Below are 25,385 nucleotides of genomic sequence, written 5' to 3' on the forward strand. Positions count from 1 at the left end.
CTATTGGACCATGACTAAATCTTCGTGCTCCAAGCTGATGGATATTGTTGATAGTTGTTCCAGTTCAGTCATCCATGAAATATTCACAGATTTATAGTCAACACAGAAGTGAAACTGTCAAAACAACTTGCCTGTATATGACAAAGAAGTAGCTATCAGAGAAGTGGCAGGCAGCTTCTGGGCTGAAGCGTTTCACTTAAGAAATTTCAGTACCATTTGCATTTTGTATCATTTCTGAGAAATGCATAATATGCAAAATGCGTTTGTGGTTTTTTTAAGAATTTTGATATGTCCAAATCTGTCCTCTGGCTATTGCCTTTCATGGTGCTTTTCTTTGGAGAAAGAAAAAGTAAGTAGACTAATTACTTATAACATGTGTTATAAAAAATACATGGTGAATTGCTACAGCTTAACTTCCTGACCCCACAGTCTGAAGACAAGTGGTTGAATATCATTTTTTAAAGTTTTCAAAAGAGATTGTCATGTTAATAATAAAATTGAGTAAGTACTAACAATTGGACACTCAGCAGTTGAGGTCAGCTGTTTCCTATCTGATTTCTTAAACACAGATCTACTTTTCAGATGAAGAAAGTGAAGGGAAATGGTGCACTTGTACTTCTTGGCTTTCATGGTCCTGATAATAGGAACATGGAAAATGTCCTAGGAAATAGGAACATGTAAATGGTCTCATCTGGGATAAAAGTATTATGAGAGAGTGTGGAGAGATGGAACTATGTTTGTGAGCACCACCAGGTGAACTGAGAGTTGCAGGACTACTGAAGATTGACAGAAGTGCTCCCAACAGCTTCCTTGAAGCCTTTCTTTTCCTGCCCCAGGCATCTGTCCATCCTGGCCTGTAGGGCTCCAGCAGAAAGGTTGCTTACCCTTATTATGGAGGGTCTGCCCACCTTGGATTGCTCTTAAGAGTCAAATGTTAAGTCCAGAAACAAAGAAACCAACCCCATAATTTGCAGTTTATTGTTGCTGACATCCCAGGCACTGTTAAATTCAGGCGGTACAGAATACCGATAAAATTTAGGTGATTGCAAAATATAGGTGGGATCTCTGGGTTATTAAAATGCAAATTGAGAGTGAGAGGGAAATGTCACTGCAGGAATGGTGACACTGGTGGGGAGGCAAGGTTCAGAAGGGGCTGCAGAGAAAAAAGCAGCACGCTGTGGTGCTGTAGGTTGGTGTTGTGATGCTGGTCACATTTGTCCTGCTGAACTCCCTGTGATAGACTCAAGCAGTACAGAAAATCCAAACACCATTGCTGGAACAATGTACCTCGATTTTGTACCTTTAGACCTGTAACATGTTGTGAAGGCTTGAGCCATTTTATAGCTACAGCAACTCCCTTCCCTTCTCTATCAACCATGCTCTCACTGAAGTATTGCTTTGTTTTGGGCTGAATTGCTCTGGAACACCAGAAAAATGTGAGTCCTTCCTTGTGGGAACTCTGTCCTGTGTACATTTAAGGTATGTATAAAACTGATGCAGAGCTAAAAGATCCCTTAACAGCTTTTCTTGATGTTTCTATTCAGGTAGCATGTAATGGAGTGATTATAGGTTGCACAGGACAAGCCATCCAAGTTAGATGGCTCACAGACCTAACAAGGCTGTTTCTCTGCAGGCATTCCCCTAGTCACCCATGCCCACAGCATATGCCATGCTGAGCTGAGGGTGGGAAGCATCAGTAGGTCCCCAGTTGGTAATGCAAGGACTGTCTGTGTGCCTGCCATCTCTCAAGACTGAGTGGAAATTTGTTTGCAGGTTCAGGAGCTCCAAAGGTTGAGATTCTTCTCTTCCTTTGTCAGTTTAGTATTTTGATGACCATGGTCAGGTGGATTTGGATGAGTGATGGGGTATGTGGTGAATGTCTCCCAATATGCAGTTGTTCAGCACCCTGATAAAGTGTGTAAGAGACTTCCTTTAAAGAAAAAAGTAATCTTTAGGGTACTAAAGCCCATTGGGAGATCCATGAATGTAGTCACAACGTCTATGTATGTATTCCTGGCTGGCAAGAATAATGCTGTGCTACTTTTGGAAAAATGGATGCCACATTTCCAGGAGTTACAGATTCCAGATAGGGAGGATGCAATGCAAATGTTAATGTTCTGAAAATAACAAGCATGGTTTAGCAGCAAAACAGAAATAGATCAAGTTGAATCAAGCCAAAATAATTTTTTTTTTTTTCCGTACCAGAAGAGAATTCTGAAGTGAACTGGGGTGTTCACTGACCAAAATCCACCTGGTTTTCAGGCTTTTCTAATTTAAGCTAAGGACAGGAAGGCTATATATATATATATATGTTTATTTATATAGAGTTAGATGTAGATCTCTCTCTATATATATAGGTATGAAATAGCTGTTGAAGTGCCTCTGATATCATTTTCCCATAGCTCAGGGTTTGGATTGGCTTATCTTGGCTCTAGGCAGAACAGGAGTATGAGTCTCTGCAATGTGGCCTGTCATTTACCTTCAGCAGTTAACATGAAGCTCTGGATAATAATTATAAAGAATAAGAAAGAATATGTATTCTTTGATTTTTTGCTTTAATCTTCTAGAGATATCATTGAGCTTTAGACTTTGCCTGCCTTGCCTTGGAAAACTAATTGAGTTGTTAAGCTCTTTGAAGAGAGTAAATGGTTTTCTTCTGATTCTTTTCATGTACAGGTGATTGCACTGCTTTTACTTGTAGGACATTAATTATGAAACAAAAGTGAGGTGATTTTTTTTTTTTAATTGTGGCACAAAAGACATTATACTGATTAGTTTGGAAATTGCCTGTGGCTGGCAGCTTGGTATTTCAAAACAGAAAGAAAGAAATTCAGTTATTCAGTTTGACAAAAGCTGAGCTCTGACTGCTGCCCAATTTTGTAAGGAAATGGGTAATCACACGTAATTTAACAGAGGTATGAGATGGCAGGTTAGCCAGACTGTAAGAAAGAAGTGTTTGTTTTCTTTCTGATTGTAAGGGATTCTTGAGCAGTCATTATGTTTGCATGGTGTGAAACCTTTTGCTGTTGTGTCAGTTGCATTTCATCTTTAATTTATATCCTTGAAGCCAATTGTCCTTGTAAAATTGACTTGAAAGCTGTCTTCCTCCTTTTTGTGAAGGAGTATCTCTGACGCTGTAAAAGGTGCAGTAATCCATTTCAGATTCTAAAGTTTGACAAACTGGAGGTGGGAGCAAGTAAGGCCTAACTGGGCTCCCAGCATACCAATTACTAAGACCTCCTAAAAATGTATGTCTTGAATTTGTAAACAGGATGGCACAAAATAAACTGGATGCAGTGATGCCACGTGTTTGGTGTGGCTGTGTAAGAGCTCTTAACCTGGCCAGTGTTTATGGTTTAGTAACCTCAGTGTCTAGAGCAAAATAACAATTCCTGGTAGGATATACAGGTTACCCAAACAATATGTTTTACCCATTCCTTTGTGGATTGATGGAGAGGTCAATGGTAGGAAGCTCTGTGTCCTTGCTGAAATTGATTCCTTTGCATCCCATATAATATGTAAAGGTGAGCAGAAGTTAGGTTAAGTGTCATTATTTCCATATTTGAGGTGCAATAACATGTCCAAGGTTTTCCAGTAAGCTACCAAACCCAGTAGTGTTGTTTCAATAAAGTTTAAAAAACAAAGTAAAAGAAAATTTCAGGATGTTAAAAATAAGTTCCACCATCTGGAAACAGAGAATGTAAATGATAGGTATGTCCCGTAACGTGGCCATTAGGAAGGGCATGAGGATAGTGATGGCTGTATTTGAACTCCATTGTAAGGTTGTACTCAAAAGATTTTGGGGGGATTTTTTGAGTATGGGGAGGGTACTGTGAGTTAGGAGTATTAGTCTCCCAATGTAGCATTAGTGAGTCTGGAATTCTGAATGCTGGAAAACTGGAAAGTTTTGAGTTTTCTTTAAAGAAACTACAAGAATTGTTACCAGAGTAAAAAAAAGATATTTTACAATAAAACCCTGAAGATTATCAATCTAAGTAACTTCTTGTAGTCTGCAGGGACCTACAAACAGGAGACATTTCTGAGGCTAGAGAGCTGTTAATCTAAGCAGGTTAAACTCTACAGATTAACTGGCTCCATTCATAGAAGGAAAATATAGCACCTGGCCTTTTTTGGTTATGCTAGTTCATTATTGTCATCTCTGATTTATGGAGAATCCACAACATCTCTCTCTTAAAATCTTTTAAATCAAGGCAAAAATGCTTTCTGGGGACCAAAATGGAATTCCAGCTTAGGCTGAGCTTTGTGAAGAAATTGCCATTCTGTACATGTGCAGCACATCAGATGGGATCAACCTCTCTTGTCCATTCTGGCCTTAATATCTTGGGGTATGTTTGCTGATCTGTGCTGCTGTTTTGGCTGCTGAGCTATATTTAACAGCTGACCAGGACAGCAAAATGTCCCCAAAGCAAGCAAAAAGGTTCTTCCTCTTCAAATAGTATGTTTTTGTGGAAATAAGTGTATCTGCTTTTCTGTGGTTACTTTGGTTGCTTGTGAGAACCCTAAGCTGAAATAGTGTGAATGGAGTTTAAATGAGGTTTTGTCCTAAGTAGTCTTGGCTGCAGTTGTGCACTGGAAATACAGAAATTGTATTAATGTATTGTGGCACTTATTCACAGTTCTTTTTCTAATAAAAATGTGGGAAGATAAAAACTGACAACAGCCAGAGTTCTTTGCTGTTCTGGTGTGTTTATCTGATCAAATAAGATATTTGATTACATTCAGTTTTTATTACTGCAAAGACATTGTTTGGGGTTTTTTTGGGCACTACTGGAACGAATCAGTTTATGTCCCTGTTGGCTGTTGAGGTTTCAACCTTAACTAAAAAAAGTAAGTTTTATTCATGGCATTTTAAATGTGGGGCAAAAAAAGAGACTGAATTCAGATATTGCTAGCAGTGTTGCAGTGCACTCTCAGTTATACTGAGGAGTACCAGTACATCTGTATGCCATTTGTCCTCTGCTCTCTGGTATATCCTCTGAAGTCACCACTGTTTTGTTAGACATTTACAGCTAGACTTCTCATTGTTTTGCATCCTGCAGTTCCCCTCAGCTAGCCATTAGCTGTGCCTAAAGTGCTCTCTGTACTTCTTACTGATATGAAAACATGGTGCACCAATGTACACTTCCAATCGAATCTGTTTATCCCTTGAGTGCTACGTGCCCCAAGGAAACAGAAGTGTTGTGGGTGATGAATGCTGTAAGGGTCCATATGGAAATCTCTAGTTCTGTGTCCTACAACCTGCTCTGTTCTAAGCCAAAAATCATGAGACAGACCTTGTTGAATCTCATCCTCACAGAATCGTTCATGTTGAGAAGGTCATCATGTCCAACCATTCAGTGATGTGTGTTACAGATTATGAGAAGTTATAGCTGGCTGTGTGGTGTGCTGGAAGTCCTACAGCTGTATTTCAGTGTGAAGATGAAAGTTTAGAAGTTGAAAACCCCAACATTTTATGATGTGCACGCAGATTTGGAGTGCTCAGTTGGAAGGCATGTGAAACTGAGGTTGAAATGTGTGTTAACTTTAGGGTGCTGGATGCCAGGCTTAAACACCTCAAGTGTGAAATACCTTGAGTGTACTGTTCTACCTTAGAACTTGGATGTGAATGCCTTTGCCAAGTCTAGACAGTGAGACAAAGCCAGAATTACCACTTGGTCTGACTTCCAGCTCAAGGCATTGGCAGCAGAAAGAAAGTTGCTGCACTGTAAGATGGCAGAGAATATGTTAGCATGGTTCTTTCACTTTTATGGATGTTAAAATTGATACCTTTGCTGAGGTATGAAAGATACACTCTTACAATAGAATCCTGGAACAATCTGTGCTATCCTTGTCCAAGGGCAGATTAGACTGGGAAGAGCTTGAAAAAGGACTCTGGGGAAAAAAAGCCTGAAAAGTGCAGGAAAGATGAAAAATGTATTAGGCAGTTTATTAAGCCATTTTCCTACACAAGAGTGGTTTCTCGTTGTAGATTGCACATCTTTTCCACGCTTCTGACAACACCTTTGTTGATTATTCCAAGAAGGGCATTTGAATAAGGTGCCCACAGTGCACTTACCCTGCCAGCACTCAGGCTTTGTGGGAGAGCAGGAACTCCACACAGCAATATCTGCAGTGCCCCAGTGCCCATTGTGCTGGCCATCCTGACCTACTGACCTTTGTGGAAGATGAGAGTCTTCCCTCATTGACAGAGATATACAGGTGGAAAGTGGTTTTTTGTTTGGTTTGGCATAATTTTGTCCACATGCACAGAAAAACATGTTAAAACTATTTTACATACAAATTAATTGTTGTTAGAAGGTACTGGGTAAACAAACCAAGGTGGAATAGCTCAGCCTTGCTCCTGAAGAGCATTGCTCCTTCCTCTTGCTTTAGTGATGCAGGGTGACAAGTGTGCTGTCAGGAGTGAGCAGATATTAAATGTCACTTTTGAGTAACCTCTCTAATCATATTTAATTTAAAATTAACATCTCTAATGTGCTAAAGTATCATGTGTCCCAGTAGAGGCAATGCAGGCTGTTGGATCTTTGAACACTTGTCAACTGTTTCTGACTGAGTGCCTGGTAAGCTGCATAATTAAATGATCTTAAATCTTACTGGAAGCTGACTTTGGTAGGCAGACATGTGGTGTGATTGTGTTTCTCCTTCCTCTAGGAAACTACACTACCAAAAAAAAAAAAAACAAAAACCTCAAAACCAAACCAGGTCATCAATAACTCTGCATAATCCTACCTTCAGGTGGAACATTAATTATAGGGGGTTTTTCCTATTCTTCCTTTGGCAGAGTTAGTAAGGCTTTGAGTTGTCCCTGATGAACTGAGAAACTTCACCTGGAAAATACTAGGTCACTTGGAAATTCAGAAGTGCCAGTTAATGAGATAGCTAACAGAGAACTGCCTTGCTAATGGGTTTAAAAAGCTGTTAATGCTCTGAAGACACTTTAGATTTCTTCAGAACAAGGAGTTCTTGCAGCTTCTGATACAAACCTGTACTCTACGTCTTCCTTCAGATCAAAGCTGATACAAGGGAGAAACAGGATCCATACTTTTCAAACTAAGTGTAATTTTGAATTCCATTTTATATACTTTTTTCCCCAATTTACAATTAATAGCTTTCCACTAAGTGGTTTGGTTGATTTATCAAAAATACAGGTTGTCCCTCTGTGTTAGTGTTTTAGAGATGAATCTCTCTGCTATTTCAAGAGAAATTTGATGCAACATGTTAGAACACCTCTTGGCTTCCCCCAGCCTTTTTTTTTTCTTTCATAAACTGGATATATATAATGCTTTACAAAATAAGACAAACATGATATTCTTTGGTGTTTCGTGTCAAAATACAGTGGCAGAATATTTTCCTGTTAGGAAATCTCTTTGCATATACACATTTGTGTAACAGAGGGAAGGAATAACTTTAATTTTCCAGTGATCCTGTGTTAAAATTCCAAGATTAAAAACTGAGCAGTTTTCAGGTCCTTGAAAAACAAGTATGTAGTACTGCTTGCTCTGAGTAGTAAAGCATTAATGATGTGTATGTCAAACCCCACAATTCTAAGTTATTTGAAATTGGACTTTACATAGAATTCCTATGTGAGTCTGGGTGCATGTTGGGAGGGAGGTGAAGATGAACAGAATCACCATTGATCAGTCATTTTCTGGGACAGTGTTGTGGCGTGTTCTGGAGAGCAGGCTATATTTCAGCCTGATGTAGAGTATTCTGTGGGATTTATTTATCTTTTATTAGAGTTGTCCTCTAGTAGTAATTTCCCTGAATAAGATGCTTCCACTCAATTAGGAGCAAGACAAGGGACAAAACTCTGCTTTAACTTTATTAACTAACAGCCTGAGAGGATTTATTGGAGGTACCATAGAGGAAACTTGCCACTATGACTTCTGTCAGTGCTGCAGGCCAGAGATTCTGCTCTCTGCAGGAGTCTGATTCATAGATGGCACCTGCATTTAAATGTATCCCGAAGATGGAGCTGGGTAAGGGGTGTTCTGCCTTACAATCGCTGATACAGCAATCTGCTTGTGTTGGAAGACAAGATGACTGCATCCAGTATATATATTGGTGTTGGTATAGGCTTGAGGAGAAAAAGAGCAACAGCTTTGGGCCACTGCCTGCTTGCTCTGTGTGGCATCAAATTCTTGTTTGCTGTAGTGATAAAATCCTAAAAACACATGGTAAACCTTGCATTCAGAAGATCCAGATTCTTGCCCTGTCTGTTGCATCAGTCTTTCAGATACATGTCCTGAATGCATTAATAGAGGAAGAGGAAATAGAACAGCTCCTAATTGGCTAGAGTTCAAAGGCTCTGGGGTGCAAAGGGAGCAGCTGCCATGCAGTTTTGCTCACTTCCCCCCTGGGAGGCTCAGCGGGCTCATCAGAACGCAGCTTCTGGTCCATCCGGGGTACACAGAGCCTTTCATCTTCCTGTGCTGCTTGTGATTGTTTTTCTTGTGATAGTCAGCTCTAGAAAAAACACTAGAAGCCTTTACAGGAGAACTTCATTTTTTGTTTGCTTTGCCTGCTCTGTAGAAAGGGATAAATGTGCAAGCATGTTGTACAGAGGAAAACTGAAGGTCAGAACAGTAGCTCAGTACTGGTTGTTGATTTCAAAGTTTCATTGCTGTCTGTATACTTTGTGCTTTTAATCCTGCAGGAAGAAGGTAAAAAATCTGTTTAGGATGGATTTGGTGTTGCAAATGAGTTCACTCAGTCACTGGTTCAGCTAAGTTATGTTTTTAAAACATTGATGCCAACAGCTGAAACACGGAAGTATCACCGAAACCACAGCCATTTGCCTGTTTTAGATTAAAAAAGTTTGAATGGCAGTGGGAGAACAGAGATTTCCAAAAGAAAATTAAGAAATAAAGCAACGTTTCCTTTTTGACATCTGACAACATTTTGGTGTGTCTCTTTGGGAATGGCAATGTTGAGACCTCTGTCTACAAGTATTTGGGAGCGATGGGTCCTTAGACACAAGTCATGAAGTGCCAGGAACATAGCTGCTCATTGGGAGCTTGGCTGAACTATTGGGCTGGCGAGACCTCTGCACTCTTGACAGCAGGTTTGAGTCTCATGTCAGAGTGGTTGGATTTTCTAGGTACCTCTGCTGTGGCTACTTTTCTGTTAGGAATGCTCTTGAAGCTACTTCTCCCAGCAGAGCTGTCTTTCAAGAAAACAAATGGATGGTTTTAAGCTTGCCTGCTGGATGAGTTTTGTGGTTTTAAAACTGTTAATATAGATCTCTGATAAGGACTTTCAATGAAGTTGTTGTCTTCTGTAAAGTGTTGTCTTGCTAAACCCGTTTTGTTGTAACAGCTCTGCAAAATCTGTGTGAAGGCTGGAAGCTCTTGAAACTCATGAGTTTGCAGTTGCCCCTTTCATCTTATTCCTTAGAAATGTTTACTTCCTTTGGTTTTGTCTGATTTTTTTAATTTATGTTTCTGCTGTCAGGCTCTGTGGTTTCTGACGCCACCTGTTCTGTCAACTTCATCTATGAAGTTTTGATGTTAAGTTTGCAGTTGGTTGCTCACTGTCGATGTTCTCACAGTGTCTGCCCTAGACATTTTTAAAAAACATTATTCATTAGAAACTTATCAAAAGGGAAAGTAATATGATTCTCTGTTTACTTCAGTTATTGTGACTTTGTTTTCTTGGGTTACTTTCTAACAAGGATAAAAAGTGTGTTCTGTACTCCCGGCAAGTAATTTGAGCCTCCATAGGAATGCAGCAGCATATAAAGCTGGAATTTAAACTAAGTTCCATTTTGGAATTGCTATATAACTATCTGTTATAAAGGATACAGATCACTATATCTACATCCTAATGCCAGCTACTAAGAGAGAAAGACATTTGATTTGATCTAGTCTGTCAGTTGTTTTGTTGTTCTGCTCCTACATTTTATTTTATTTTATTTTATTTTATTTTATTTATTTTATTTTATTTTATTTTATTTTATTTTATTTTATTTTATTTTATTTTATTTTATTTTATTTTATTTTATTTTATTTTATTTATTTTATTTTTTTATTTTAGCTAAGCAAGCAGAAGAAATTAAGAAATATGTGTTTTCCCTTTGGAAAGGTATCTCTTTACAGCTTCCTGCAAAAAATATGATTTCTTAAGTGTTTGGAGTAGTCTTATTGCAGATCTTTAACTTAAAAAAAAAGTAAATATGATGGTTTCTAAAACCATCAATATATGATGTACTATTTTAGAATAATGATATAGACATTGCATTTCTGGAATTGTTGTGGCAGGAGAAAAAGGAGAAACCTCTCTAATTGTGCAACACCAGATTGTCCCAGTATAATTTAGAGCAAATCTAGATGTGACTAAGCCAGACATGCACTGTTACTGTCTTCTGTTGTCTTAGATTTGATCCCTAACATTTTCTTCCCCCTCCAAATAATAATCAACAGTCTGCATTGCCAAAAGGAGTTCTTCCTTTGGGGTGATTTTGTTTGGGCAGGAGAAATTGCTAGCTGTGGGAAATGCTCTTCAAGAGAGCAAAGTTTCTATGCTGTTTTATAGAATAGTGCAGTTAAGTTTTCAGGGAGTGGAAAAAAAGAAGTGATACAATTGAATAGGGGAGATGGTTGCTTTGATTCTGCAGAGTCTTCTGGTTTCTCATGGCTTGTGGTTGGACCCTGGGGGGAGGCCTTGGGAGTGGGGACTAGAAGGGAAACATCCCCAGCAGGAGAGAGAGAGAGAAACCCTTTGCTGGAGAGGTGGCTGGGTGAGGAATGGAAGGGATGCAGTGAAGAGCCAGCTTTCCTTGCCTTTCCTTCAGCAGCTGCTCAGCTGGTTCCCTTTCAAGATCTGTTTAGTGGAGCAATTCTGAAGTGTGTTACCTGCTAGAAAGCTTCCTGAAAATCTGGGTGAAAGCTGTCACTGCTGGTAATTCTCAGTGACTTTTCACTCACATCTATTAGATGCTAATTCTAAGCCTTGAGTCAGTCAAACTTTCCAAGCAGTCTCTACTGTATTGGCCAAGCAGTAAATGCCTTAAGGCTTTTGAAATCTGCAGTTGAGTAAAGAAAAGCCTTGGGAAAGAATGCTCCTGAAAGGGAAGTACATCCTTGTAGGTATATGAAAACCCAATTCTAGTGAGTTGTGGGGTGGAGGAACAGGGTTATTTATGTTGTAAACGGAAATGTCCATTATAAATGAAAATGTTGACAAGCAGTTCTATTTTCTGAGTTACATCATCTTTTTCCCATGTACTACAACCTGCTCAGTGTTTTTAATCTGAAAAGTTCTGTGGGAGAAAAGGAAGACTTGGCTGTAACTTTGATAAACATGTAAGTGTATTCATCTGACTTTGCATCCTTGTGTCTCTTGTTATCACATTTCAGCTGAAATTTAAACAAGGGTTTTCTTGTCTGGCAATTTGAACAAAATAATGTTATTCCTAGAGAAGAGTTTGAGCTTTTTTTTTCCTTTTAAGAAACATGAAAGCAGCTGTGTACATTAAGATAGTCTTTCTAAGACCTTTGTAACAAAATGTGCAGCAAGCCCATTTTCTTATCTAATAAAATATAAGTGTATTTTTGAAAACAAAGTCATTCTTGTTACTCTTAAAGTTTTCCAACATTTGGGAAGGCATGCTGATCTGGGAAAAGGCACAGCACAAGAGCAAAGATCTGTTCTGTGGGACAAATAAAAAATCCTGTCTGTGCTGACACATTAATATTTTGACCTAGACTCTTTTGGGGAACAGATGGTACAGCTCTTGGATGTAGGCTTGCCTTTACTTTTGATAAAGCACAAATATAATTTCATGCTATAATCCCTCCCTCTCAAATTCCTAGCCCTGTCTGATTTGCAAACTGCCTTTTTGGTGTTGCATCTTGTCTTTCCCTCTGAAAATAATGTAGATTGGGAAGAACATCAGCTTTCAGACAAGCAGACTTCATTGAAACTGGATGAAGATGTGATATTTCCAATAATGTAAAACCTTAGATTCGGAACAGATTGAAGATTTGCTTTTCTTTGCAGGAAGAGAAGAAAAAGGTTTGATAAAATAATAAGACACAATGATGTTGTTCCTAAAAATGCACTTGGCCTGCACAGCTGTCTTGGTTTTTTAGGTGTGGTTTTACACTGGTTTGGAGATCAGCTTATTTTGAAAAGGGGGAATGTCTGTACCTTCAGAGTAGTCCCCAGAAGACACCACAGGCAGATGCTGTCAGCTGATGTTCATCCTTCTCATCTCAGCACTTCTGGTGTTGCTTCTTTGAGGAGTTACTGAAATCATACTTTGGGTTAAAGGAGGGCAAGGCTTAATTTCAGCCTGCTTTAAATGTCAGTTTTTTCAGCAACTGTTTTTTTGGCTTGTAAAATGGACGTGGGTGCAAATCCTGGTGCTTCCCTAGAGCTCTGCATCTGCAGGTGCCTGGTGTAGAGTCAGATGACCTCAGTGAGATACGTCTCAAGAAGAGGGACCTCTGCCCCTGCTGCGCAATGGATTCTCTCCCCTGTGTGCATGAGGGCAAGAAGTGGGTGAGAGAGCACAAAGGAGTAATGAGAGAGCAGAGTGCAGCTGGAGGAGGCACACCTGCCCAGCAGGAGATTAGGTGGGAGGTCTCTCAGGAAAAACCCCTCTGCAGTGGTGGGTTTGACCTGCTGGACCTTCATAAGAGAGGTTCTTGGTGGCCAGCTGCCTCAATTTGCTTCTTATCATAGCTGTCATTTTGGTCATTGGTAATGTTTGGCTGATTAAAACTGGTGGCAGCTGTTCTTGGAATCTGAGCAGAAGCAGGAAATGAAAGATCAGCAGGGATGATAAAGGCAATAAAAATAACAGGCACATGAAACCCAAATTTTGATGGCTTGGGCTTTTTTATTGGGTTTTAACAGTGCTGTAAGGTAAGTGAGTTCTGAGGAAAAGCCATATGAATCCTGTATTGCTCTTGCTTCTTCAGGATCACTGGAACATACATACTTGTGATGAAACTACTGCTTTGCTGGAAGAGACCTGCTGGCTACTTCTTTTAAAGTTGATTTGTACTGAGGAAGGGTTAAAAATATTGTGGATTTCGAATTAGCTGCATTGAAAGGATTGAAATATAAATGTTGCAGTGTAGTTTCTACAGCGCCTTGTGGCTACAGTGCCTTGTGGAACAGCTGGGAAAAGGCTGGAAAAGGTATTCACTGCATGGCCCATTTGAGACAGGAAAGCTGTCTCTCAGGAAAATAAAAAAAAAATTGTCTTTTTTTTTATTTTCTTTTTTTTTCCTCTTTTTTTTTTTTTTCCCTAGGAAAGAGGAATTTGTCTTGAACACTCCCAGGTGTCAGAAGTATCTTCCCTGGCTGTAGCTGAAATTGGTGTATTGGAATAGGGGTGTTATGACAGAATGAGTGATGTGTGTGTTGCAAGGATTTTGAATGATTTTGTTTGTTTAATATAAGCTGGGCTTCCAGAAATCTGAGCGATGGCTAAATCTGAGTAATGTGCTCTGAAGCTGCTCTTTTCATTGAGGCTATTGTTGCATGATCATCTAAATCAGTTCTGGGACCAGCAAAGAAACAATGACAACCCTTTAAGTGTAAGAAGAGATGGAAAAAAAGTTAATGAGAGAGAAATCACCTGTATCTCAAATGGGCACTTGTAAGATGATTGTAGGCAGTTGTTTGGGCTCCATATGTCTTATTTTCCTGATCATGTAGGATTGCTTACAAAATCAGCCCAGAAGTTTAATAGCAGATATCTCCAAAATGGCCTCAGTGACTCATTTTAAAAAGGGAAATACCTGATGTGTGCTTCTTGTAAACTTGATCGGAACAATGATTCATTTTTGGTTAGCTTGGTTGTGTGTGATCTGCAAGCTCAGTAGACTGTGGCAGCATTGCTTTTTTTCCTCCTTTGCCTAGGTTTTAAACCATTCTGAAATGTCTGTAGATTATTGTGAAACTACAGATTGTTAGTCCATAATTAATTAATCTTGGTTGCTTTCCCTCAAAGAATCAGATGGGAGCCGACATCATTCATCTGCAGGGAACTTCCAAGTGTGTTTATCAGAAAAACATGAAAGTCACAATGGAAAATACACATAGCTATTTATAGCACATATGCCTTCACTGAATGGTGGCTAACACTTACCTGCCCTCATGTTTCTCCTGCCCTTGCAAGCAGGCAGCATCCAGGGAGGTGACTTGTCCTGCACTCTGCTTCACAAACTGGGTGAGATCAGCACGTGAGGAGAACGATGGATACTGAGAATGTTGGCTTGTCTGGTGACACTCAGGGGGAAAAAAGGCCCCAAAATTCATTCTTAGGCATTGCAACTACTGGTTTCCCCCAAGAATTGTCACTTCCTGCTCCTTTCATGCAGTCCTCTTCAGTAGCTGTGTGAGGGAGCTGTACCAGGTATTGGACAAGGACTCCAGGAGATAACTGAGCTCTCCTCTTCTGCCTGTAGCACTATATTACTATGGAAAAGCACACTGCAAAATATATTTTAATTAGAATGTGTTTTGCTGCAGTGTAATTAAGGGTAAAATGCTTGTGCTCTGTGGAGTAGGGCATTTTATTATTGTGCTTTTCCATATCAGATTCTTATAATTGCCTCAGAGAGAAGGAAATGAGAATGTGGGAGACCATTTCCATAACAGTCTGCATTATTTTTTGTGATGACTACCCATGAGTTTGACTTGAGGCAGTCTCAAAAGGATCTCACACTGAAGGAATATAGTATTTCACTTTGTAGTATTGCATGTCCCTTCAGGAAGAGGGCAGACAGAGTTGAGCTGACCCTTTTTTGGTTGCTTTCTCTAATAAATGCAAATTACTGGGGACTTAAATGTTGAAGGTGTGTTACATTTTTTATTGCTGTTGAAATAAAAACCAAAAACTACCATATCTTCCAAGATGCATATAAGCAAAAGGCAAAAATTTCAAAAATATGATTGCTGGCTAGCTGCGTTTTGATTCAGATTTGTTACAATATTTTGGTGTGGTAAGTCAAAATTAAGTAAGCAATAATTCAGAAAGTGTTCTCAGAAAGTCCTAATAACATCTTTTTGTAGAATTCTATATTCAAGATGACTTTCTGATGTGAAAAATACTTTATTCCTATGCTCTCTCTCTTCCCACCCACATTATAACGTTCTACAGAACAGAAGTTGTGGTTCTTGGTGAGGTTACTATTTGCATATGTGGTGCTGAGAAAGATCAGAGGCTTTCATGTCACCTCATATACTGGTAATGATATCAATTTCTTAAATATAACTTGTCACAAATGAATTCGAGTTTTAAGTTTGCAAGAACAATCACTCAACATCATAAGAGGTAGATTATTTGGAACTGCTAGCTCCAGAAGCTGCAGTGTAGGTAGGTTCAGTCATTTGCCACTCTCAAAAGTGAAAAATACAGTATTTCTATTCCAGTCTCTCCCACTTGTCATGTCTGGCTGCCTGCTTTTCCAGCTCAGTTATGATGCTGCATTAGTCCCTAAAACTTTGCTGTAAACCACCAGAAAATGTTAAAATTTCCACTCTTGGCTTTAACAGTGGCAGCTTCTCTGCTGTTAGAGACCAGAGGTGCCCTTAACAGAGGAAGTATGTCTTTAAACTGAATATATATTTTCTGTTTTAAACCAACTGGTGTTTTTAACAGACTATGTTGGATTATTTTAATCCATATTAACACTCTATGCCTTAAATCCTTAGGAGATTTCACTCCCAGGAGAGTCCATGCCTTGAACTGAATCAAGGGATGAGGCCAACTGCTGCTCCCATGTATTTTGCATTATTATATCTATTTTGAAGGTATAGCTGAGGAAGAAGGAGTGTTTCACTGCTAAATGCTGTTCATCAGCCTTTGACTCCTGAACATAATTGTGGTTGTGTCAGAGGTGTTTTAGCAGAAAGCTGTAGAATAGCTTGCTTAGCCTTTGTGAGGTAGAGGAATTAGCTTAGAGGCACTCACTGGCATATAGGAGTTGTTAGCAGTATGCTGTGCTCCTTACAGTATCTCAAGGCTTGTGATGCAGTTAATTCAGGGCACACATTCCTGTTTCAGCTCTCACTGATTGTTGTGAGAGCAGTCCCTTTGCTTTGGTCCTGTAGTTCAAGTCTTCCTTGTAGCTGTGATGCTTGCTGACTACCATTTCTTTTCCAGGGGAAGGATAGGAGTCATTCCAAGCATCTCAAAAGGAGCACAATGATTTGGCTGTAGGGCACAAGCTAATGGTTTAATCACTTCACTGAAAGTGGAGATTTAAATCTGGAAACAGGGAGAAAGTTAACCCAGCTCCCTTCATGCTTCCCAATTCATCAACCTTGAACTAATATGGAAAGAGTTAATTATTTGGAAATAATTTCAACTCCATGCCTCTATGGCTTTTGCTTTTCTTATTTAAAAAACAAAAACAAAACAGCTCCAGTATATAGAGATTCTTTCAGTGGATCATGAATAGTAATGTCAAAATCTAAAGAATAATAGAATGAACTGCTGTAAAGATCTTATTTCAATAAATGTGATTTAATAAGAATTTCAAATTGATATGTTAACATATTTAATTTGCATTAATTGTTGAATGCATTGTTTCCTTAAGTATAAGTAAAGTATATAATTAATTCCTTTTGTTGGGAATTTGGGGTAACCTTCAAATGCAGGCAGGGTGCAGTTCATTGCCTGGGGCATGTTGGATGATCAGTATCTAGATACTGATTGCAAAGTTACACATTAAGTGTCTGTAATAAAATTAGTTCCTTATTATCCCTTTATATCCCCATGAAGAAACGAGTTGCTGTTGTGTTCAAAGCTGTTGAGTTTTCCTGCACACTGTTCCAAAGCAGATCCTATTTTGAGGGCTGTCTCCCTGCTCCAGGCTGTGTGTTCCTAAATGTTTTGTGGCTGCAGGTGCCCCCTGCAAATGGGATGAGAACTGGGCTGTGTCCTGCCTTGCTCCAGTGAAGGTCTCTTGCTCTGCTCAAGAAACAGATGCATCCTTAGCTCTGGGTGGCTGTCAGCATGCCTGTGCTCCTGCTGTCTACCTTTCTTTGAGCAATACTTTTGTGTTTAAGATATTCTGCTGTTTGGTCTAGATTTCTGACTGTCTCTCATCCCTGAAGATTACAACACACAAATTTCTTAGTGTTGAAAACACCCAGAATTACTTACTTTCTTTAGATCCCAAAAAGTTCTTGTTCCAGGTAAAAAGTTAGGGCAGTGTCAGCATCCATGAAACACACAGATTCATTTATAGATTACTTTATTTAACCTAATAGCATATTCCTATCCAGACAGCCAAGGATATATTTCTTTAAAAACAAATAAATCATGTGAATGTGGTGAGCAGTGTTTGGCATATTGAATAGCCAGGGCATTGTGCATTTACAGTTTTGTTTTCCTGCCTTGTCAAAGACTATTATCTTGCAGACTGAAATGTTTTGGCCTTCAGAAAGATGAGCTATAAAGTTCACCGGGGGAAAATCAATCCTTATCATCCCCCTCCACATTGTTCTCCACCTTCCCCAGCTATCATATTTCAAATCCCAGGCCTTGGTCCAGCACATGTGTGGTTTTTGTAACCGTCTTGGTCAGGGATACGATTTCCCTTCTTTTACCTGTTACTCTTAGTTTATGGCAATAAACTATATCTATATTGTTTATTGCTATAAATTACATAGATATACTATTGCTATATCTATACTATATATAGATATATATATATATACTATTGCTATATCTATCTAAACTATCTGCTCTGTGGAATGGCTCTGATAAAATCGTTGCTCTCCTTGTGCAGGGGGATTAGCTGTGGGTACGAAGGACATTGCAACTTCCACAGCCTGAGTGGACAGCTTTAAGTACTGGGTCTTAAAGCTGTCCAGAGCTTTAAGATCAGAGCAGTTTGTCTTCTGTTCTTTGATATGACTGCCTTGAAGTGTACTGATAGCTCTCCCCAGTGGCTCTGGAAGGGGCAAGCTTTGGCACGTAGCCCTGCAGGTTCAAAAACCCGCTGTCATTGCTGTTCCAGGGCAGAGAGGATACTCACTGCAGCTGGCTGTGCCTCCTTCAGTGTCGTACCAGAGCACAGTGGTGCTGGTATTTGCAGCAGGATCTCTCAGCATGCAGTTGAAACAGCCATTCATAATTGAAACATAAAAGATCTTCAGGCTGTATTGTTGTTTTTGTCCTTGAGCAGCACAAGTCTCAACAGCCAGCTTTTGGCATACAGTATATAACCATGAAGCAACCTCAGGCCCTTATTATTTTATTTGTGATTGTTGTTCATGACAACAGCAAGTTTTCACTGAAGCCATGCCCGCTGTTGGAAGTTACAATGTGGAATTCTGCCTTTATGTGCCACGAGTTAGAGGCTTTTCAAGTGGCTGTTTTGTGGGGAGAGGAGAGGTTTTATTGTAAAAGTTGGATGAAGCACTTCAGAAACACTGCAAATTTTTTCCTTTCTTTTCTTCCCCTTCTCTTTTTTCCTTGAGTTAATTAAACCACAATAGACAAAAAGTTTTTCTCTGGGCAATACCATACCTTTAGCAAAAATTATGCTTTCTATAAGGATGGCTTCACCTTTTTCATGCCATCACACGGAAGCTGATCGCCGTGAACAGGCTGGGTGCTGCCTTTAACCAGGTACTCTTTGCATCCTGACTATTCTAAGGCAAGTTTCCTTGTGCCTGTGCTGCAGGTGGGGCTCTGGAGGCACACCGGAGGTTGGAGGGGCCGGGAAGGAGCACCTTACAGCACGCTGATGCCATCTGATGGTAAGCTTTCGCAGCAACTTTTCCCCCTTCCCGTCGGTGTCAACAAGCCTTGTATTTATTTTATGAGAGTCTGTGAGGTGACATTAGTTGCATGGTTTTTTATATATCTTCCAGAAATAGAAATGCTATATTAATTTTTAAAAATCTAGAAATGTTTTATGTATTTTTTCTTATTTATCCTGTGTTTTAAAAGCAGTTTTACATTAATTTACAATCTACAATGCAACTTTTTCACTTAGTTTTCTTTCTTTACCCCCCAGAAGTAACTATTAATTACAGACATGGTCTTCCTGTGATAACTCTTATGCTGCCCACAAGAAGTGAGCGGTGTCAGTTCACTGTCAAGCCAGTAGTGACCACTGTAGGAGCATTCCTGCAGGATGTGCAAAGAGAAGATAAAGGAATTGAGAGAGCTGAAGTCTTTGCAACAGGTATCTTTATTTCTGTTATTCCCTGAGGTAAATGCATTCCTTTTCAAATGAACTGTGCTGCTCTTCTGGAGCATAAGTTCAGTCCTCCATCAGGTTTAGCACTATTGCTGATTAAAAATACAGAATTGGATCTATTACTGGAACTCTTCTTTTCCTCTGTTACCTTTTTCAGTCAGTTTCTCTTTGTAATGCTGTGTTTAAATAAGTATCTCCTGATTTCCTTGATGTCTCTCTTACCTTGTACTCCATGATCATTCTTAAGACAACCTGTTGGGCTATTGAATGTGGTGCCTGCCAGTTCTTCAGTGTTACCAAGAGCTACTACAGTACAAACTTGTGCAAGAAAAACTCAAGAGCTAAGCAACCAGATAATGTGTACAACAGTAAAGGATTGTAAATTTTTTTAAGACATTGAGGAGATTACATTTATCAGCTGCAGTACAATATTTCAGGGCCCTTGGGTTGAAAGAAAACTGATTGCTAGGATCAAAGGGTAACTGGTATTTTAGCATTGGTGTAGCCTTTCCTCCTTGTAATATCCTGTTTATCCCATTGTCCCAAGTCTTCAGATAATTTTCTCAAGCTTTGTTCACTGTTCTCTTCTATTTTGTCTCTTTGGTTTGCCCATTGATAAAACTAATATTGAATTAACATTATTCTCCATTTTACCTCCAAGAAAACTTGGTCTGTATTTTGGCAGTGCTCTTGCAACCCCTGCCCTGGTACTAGAGAAGGATTCAGTCTTAAAACTAGAATTGGGATGTAGGTTTTTTTTTTGTCTGAATCTGGTAGAATAGGTACTTTAATTTGGCTAATTAAAAGCACCTATTCCTCTCCTTCCCTACTCACACCCCTAAAAAGAAAGAGAAATAAGGATACCTACATGTCTTTGGAAATATTTATTTAAAAGCAGGTAACACATAAGCAGAAGAAAGGAAGTTGTCAATGGAAGCTGGGTTTAGAATATTTATAATATTCTTTTCTTTCTGGTTGATCCTTGCAGAGGGCTGCAGGGACTTTTAAAGAAACTGAAAATAGATGGATGTTCCCAGAAGGTCAGGAAGCCACAGACCTAAGAGAAGCTGCTTTATTTTCCTTTGTGGCACATTTAGCAAAACAGGAAAATACCCCACAGAATATTGATATCCTCTGGAGCAATGGAGATGTGATCTGTGTGGATCCCAGTGTGGACATGAGCTTCAGGAGTTTTGTGGATACCCAAGCTTTGGTGTTGGGTTGTTTTGGTCTTGTTTTGCTTTGTTTTGACAGTGTCTGCTAGGGAGCAAAAATAGAAAATGCTCTTGAAGATGATTTTCTAAAAGACTCTTTATCTTCAGAAGCCACTGTAAGAAATGGTCGTTGTGAGCAGCTGGCCTTCCCTGTAACACAGAAGTTTTTCCCTACAAAGGATTTCTTAGTGGGGTGGGGCAGAACCTTGGGTACTGCTGTTGTGCAGATATCCAGGACAGGAGGTTTTGGGATTCACTGCTGGATTGCTTTCCTCTCTGCTATGTCAGCAAAAGCTAACTGTTCCTGCTTCAGTGCAAACATGGGTCCCTTGTGAAGCATGAGATAATTTCTGTAAGAAACCTACAAGTCTGGCATTTTTGGCATGAACAGGCAGCAGATTCCAAAGGTGAATTTTTTGTTTTCACCTTGTCTGATCTGCTTAAACCCCCATCTCCTCTGATTTGGAATTAAAACACTGACTCAGAATAATTCTCTGCTCTGTATTTGTCAAGTGCTGGGCAATTGTAATGTTATAGAACAGCTGAGATGTTTAATTCATTAGGAAACTGATACTGTAAAGAAAAACTATTGGCCAAGTACTGGGAGTTGAACCTAAACATTAATTATTAATGAAAAATTATGAAGCCTTGATTTAGTGTAGACACACATCTATGTCATTTAACCATTAAATAGACCTAACCTTAACTGATGTCATCAGTGCTGTGTGTGATGACTCGCTTTCATTATCTGTGGATTTGATTTTCATCCTGCAAACCTTTTGTAGACAAAAAATGACCCATTGTCCACATTGGAACACTTGTGTTTAGGTACAGAAAACCACAAAGTAGCTTTTGCTTACAGCCTGTGAGGAATTTTCTAAAATAAAATACCTCCCTTTCCTCAAAACTTCTTTTCAGTTAATATAAGATTGCACAGGATAATCAGTGGTGTATTCAGAATATCTAGAACAAAGAGCCTGTCTGACACTTCTTTTGAAAAGCATTTTTCCCTTAAATGTTACAGAAAGAATTACAAATGTCACCTTAATAATGTGCATGCAAATGAGCCTTAATGTTTTATTACACTGGAAAAGAAAAAAAGAAACGAGTGGATAGGCACATTACAATTTTGGATTGAAAGTGATCAGCTTCTGGGTTTGCTTTGCTACCCACACAGAGTGGGCGGGTGAGCCAGCAGGGGCATTTGCCTCCAGAGTTCAGTAGTCTAAGCCTCATCAGATGGGGCCTGAGAACAGGGTTCTGGTGAACAAATAATTGCAGGTGTGGGGTTGACTGTGGAGCCTTTCTGTAGTGGATCTGTGAGGACAGGTGGAGGAGCTGAGGCAGTAGCACTGTGACAAATATCAACATACAAAAATCTTGATGTTTGTAGCCTGTTTGGTTATTCATCTTGGGAGTAAAGCTGCCTAGCTTTGGCAAGGGCAGGGGAAGGTGCCCTTTTTGTTTATAGAAAAGGAGAATCATCTCAAACAGCTACTGCAGGGCAGCTGCTCCATGGCTTTTCAAACCCTTGTGCCACAGTGATGTGTCCAGCAGCAGTGGTGTGTGGCTCTGGGGGCTCTTGGGCCATCTGAGCCCCAGTGTGCTCCTGGCAGCCACTGATCCATGTTCCTGCTGATGAATCCAGAGCTCCTTTTTGGCAGGAGCTGTAAAATTGCATGTAAAATTTGTGGGGTACCATTCATGTAAATTTCTGCATTGAAAAAAAGAGGTAGAAAAGGGTTCTCCAGAGCATCAAAGTTCAACTCCATTTCCTGCACAGGACAGCCTCAAGAATCATACCCTGTGTTCCTCCTGACTGTTTAGTATTTGCTACTAGTTCTAATAGTAGAGTTGCTTCCAGACATCATTAGTGAAGAATCCCATTATTAGTGAAGAATGATAAGTGATCTAGAACTGAAATCTTTCTTCTGCAGATGGTAGCAAGGTCTCTGATGCAACCTTAATGGAGGTCTTATTGATGAATGACTTTAAGCTTGTTATCAACAATAAAGCATACAGTGTGTCACCACCTGTAAAAGGTAAGAGCAGTCCTTAATGACTGATCATCTCACTTCATTTAGTGAAAGGCGTGAGAAGTCTCAGAAAACTGGGACCTGGGGGAAAGGTGTTTCTCTTTGGCTTTGTCTTTTTACCTTTGGATGGTCCTGCTTTTGGGGTTGGAGGTGGAGAATGAAGAAGGATGTACTCTTGAAATGGTTTATATGACAAATATTTTCTTTTCAGATAAGCTGAGTAGTGAGCATGCTACTGAAATGGACGATATCAAATCCTTGGTTCACAGACTGTTTGTGGCTCTACATTTAGAAGATCACCAGATCAGGAAAGAGAGAGAATTGCTGCAGAAACTAGACCATCTGAAAGGAGAGCTGCTTCCTCTTGAACAGGTTGTAAAGTGGGGGTACTTTTTTTTTTTCTTAACTCAAAAGGTTTTCCTTTCATCAGAAGTAAGTCCTGTGAATGTCTAGAGTGTGTCTGTTCTGTTTCTTATGTAAATGAAGCCAACTCAGATAGAATGCAAATTATTTTCAATTCAGTTCTTCTTTTTCCTGTTGCTGACCTTAATGGGGTTGAAACCACAACACCTGGAGAAAGCTGTCATGAACATGGCTAGTATTGAGATTGATAGGCCATTTGTTGAAATGTCATTGAAAGTCACTTGTTGCTTTATGAGTTCTGAATACCCATGACAGCAAAAAACGCAGTAGTAGGGTTGCCATCCATGGTTTAGGGTAGTGGACAACAGGACTCCTGCTTTATGAGGGCCAGTCTCAGTGTTACCCAGAACTGCTTTGAATGGTAAATGGAAATCAAACAGACATAGATCCCTAGTAGAGCAAAGGGGAGATTAATAGCAGGAATTCTTGCCCTTGGACTTCAGTGCTTTTATTTTCTCAGGAGGTAAGTCAGTAAGAAATGCTGGTAAGAGATCCTGAGAAAGGATCTAGCCCAGGGGGAGAAAGCATAGTTGAGGAGCTGTTCATCAGAGGAGCACTCATGTTTATTTGAACAGGTTTCTGCATTTCTTTTCTTCAGATGAAAGCCAGAATCATGGACAGTGCAGATGCAAAAACCTCCAGGCTTTTATGGGTTGGCCTAGCCCTGATGTCAACTCAGGGGGGAGCGCTGGCATGGCTGACATGGTGGGTCTACTCGTGGGACATCATGGAGCCAGTCACGTACTTCATCACCTACGGGAGTGCCATGGCTTTCTACGCCTACTTCGTTCTTACCAAGCAGGTGAGTGAGTCCTGGTCTTCTAAATGTCTGGATTATGGAAAAGCAGGAAAACTGAGTCTGTGAATCACAATGTTTGAGCTCTGATGAAAACAGAACTTGGTAAGTGGCCTTGCCATCAGACAGGGACTTGTTTGATCCCTAATGCAGCTGGATACAAACATAACATCATGCAGAGTCAAGCAGGTACTGCTGCACGTCAACTGCAGGCCAGCTACTGAGCATAACTGCTGTCAGTAAGATTTCATAACCTAGGGAATGAAAGGTGAGTAAAGATAAGGAGGAAAGTGTCTCCTTTAAAATGTTTGTAGATCACTTTGCATAGTAAATGGCACTTGCTCACTGCAGTATCAGGAGAGCAACTGATAGTGCTGTGCCAGTTTGTGAGTGCTGCATTATATCAGCAAATAACCCCAACAGCAGTTTTTATTTGCTGGAGTTTGTGTGCACACAGTGCAGGGTACCAGACTGTTTGGAACTCTGGCAGTTGAATTGCTGAAATATACTGAAGTGTATTTAGTGCCTGAACAAATGTAACTGCTCCACTCTTCATAATCAGACTGCTTTTCCTTGACTTAGAATGAATGGAGGTAAATCTAGGACAGCTGAAATGAGGCAGGCATTGTGTAGAGGCAAAAGGTTTGCTCAGATCTTAACTTAGCTTCACAATACAAACTTGTTCTGAAATCCTCTTAAAACTTTGAGAAATGTTTCTTTTTCCGGCTTTAGCTCTGAACTTTACTCTCAAAGTGAACATCTTGATGTTGAACTTTCTATGATGCAAAACTCTTTCTGTTGTGGAAGTATGTGGAAGAGTAACCTGTACTTCCTTCCATTGTACCAATGGATCTATACACTGTGTGGGAAATTTGGTTCCTTCAATGAAAAGGGGAGACATATCTGTTTTTATGAAGAGCTGACTCAGAATGTGAGTTTTACTCCTTCTGACTGGTTTTTAAGAAGGCTAAGCCATTCTTACTTTTTGTGAGTAGATAAAGAGATTACTACTTGGCTTTTTTGAAAAGCTGCCTGTGCCATTGCTTAAGACTTTCAAATAAGTCCTCAAGAAGTAGTTCCTGAATTTTCTCTGACTCCTTGGAAGTAGACTCCATTGGCTGAGGTGACTCCAGTCACAAAGATCACTCTGTGTCTTTATTATAACTGAAAATCCCTTCAGACATGATAGAAGTGACTCCTACTATGTGTTTAAAAAGCCCTTAGGTAAGTCTTCCTGAAACAGGCTAAGTTTCTAATCTGCTGACCTCTGCTCAGTTTCCTTGCTAACCACAAATCCATGTCCTCCTTCCTTCCCCAGGACTACATTTATCCTCACGCTAAGGACAGGCAGTTCCTCCACTACTTCTACCGCAAATCCAAAAAGCAGCGTTTCAATGTGGAACGATACAACAAGCTCAAAGACGACCTAGCAGAGGTATTTAGGGGCAGTTCTGCAATAATGATGCAGCTTCTGGATTAACACTTTTCCAGTAAACTCTCAGCTAACAGAAAACTGACCTCAAGGCTTGCTACCAAAACTCTGTATTGCTTATTGGCCAGTTTCAGCTGTTCAGCTATTCATACAATGTTTGCCTTTGATGTATAAACTCCTTCTTGTAGGTCATCAGAAAGGGAGACCTTCATGAATTTAATTTAAAACAAGTCCATTTATCAGCATGACATCTGTTTTTTGCATACTGCAATTAATGATGCTTTT

At 39.7% G+C, this 25,385-nt stretch overlaps 1 protein-coding gene across 3 annotated transcripts in view; it reads left to right on the plus strand.

Moving 5' to 3' along the window:
* Positions 1-25,385, plus strand: part of MCUB (mitochondrial calcium uniporter dominant negative subunit beta) — a 46,159-nt gene that overhangs the window by 19,928 nt on the left and 846 nt on the right. For all 3 annotated transcript variants that reach the window (XM_030239606.2, XM_050973634.1, XM_050973633.1), the window contains 6 exons: positions 18,678-18,753; positions 19,014-19,184; positions 22,351-22,455; positions 22,661-22,821; positions 23,471-23,674; positions 24,987-25,103. In XM_030239606.2, the coding sequence (XP_030095466.1) occupies positions 18,678-18,753; positions 19,014-19,184; positions 22,351-22,455; positions 22,661-22,821; positions 23,471-23,674; positions 24,987-25,103 (834 nt within the window). The remainder of the gene's footprint in view (positions 1-18,677; positions 18,754-19,013; positions 19,185-22,350; positions 22,456-22,660; positions 22,822-23,470; positions 23,675-24,986; positions 25,104-25,385) is intronic.

Source organism: Serinus canaria, chromosome 4 (genome assembly GCF_022539315.1).
Source record: "Serinus canaria isolate serCan28SL12 chromosome 4, serCan2020, whole genome shotgun sequence".
Lineage (NCBI taxonomy): Eukaryota > Metazoa > Chordata > Aves > Passeriformes > Fringillidae > Serinus > Serinus canaria.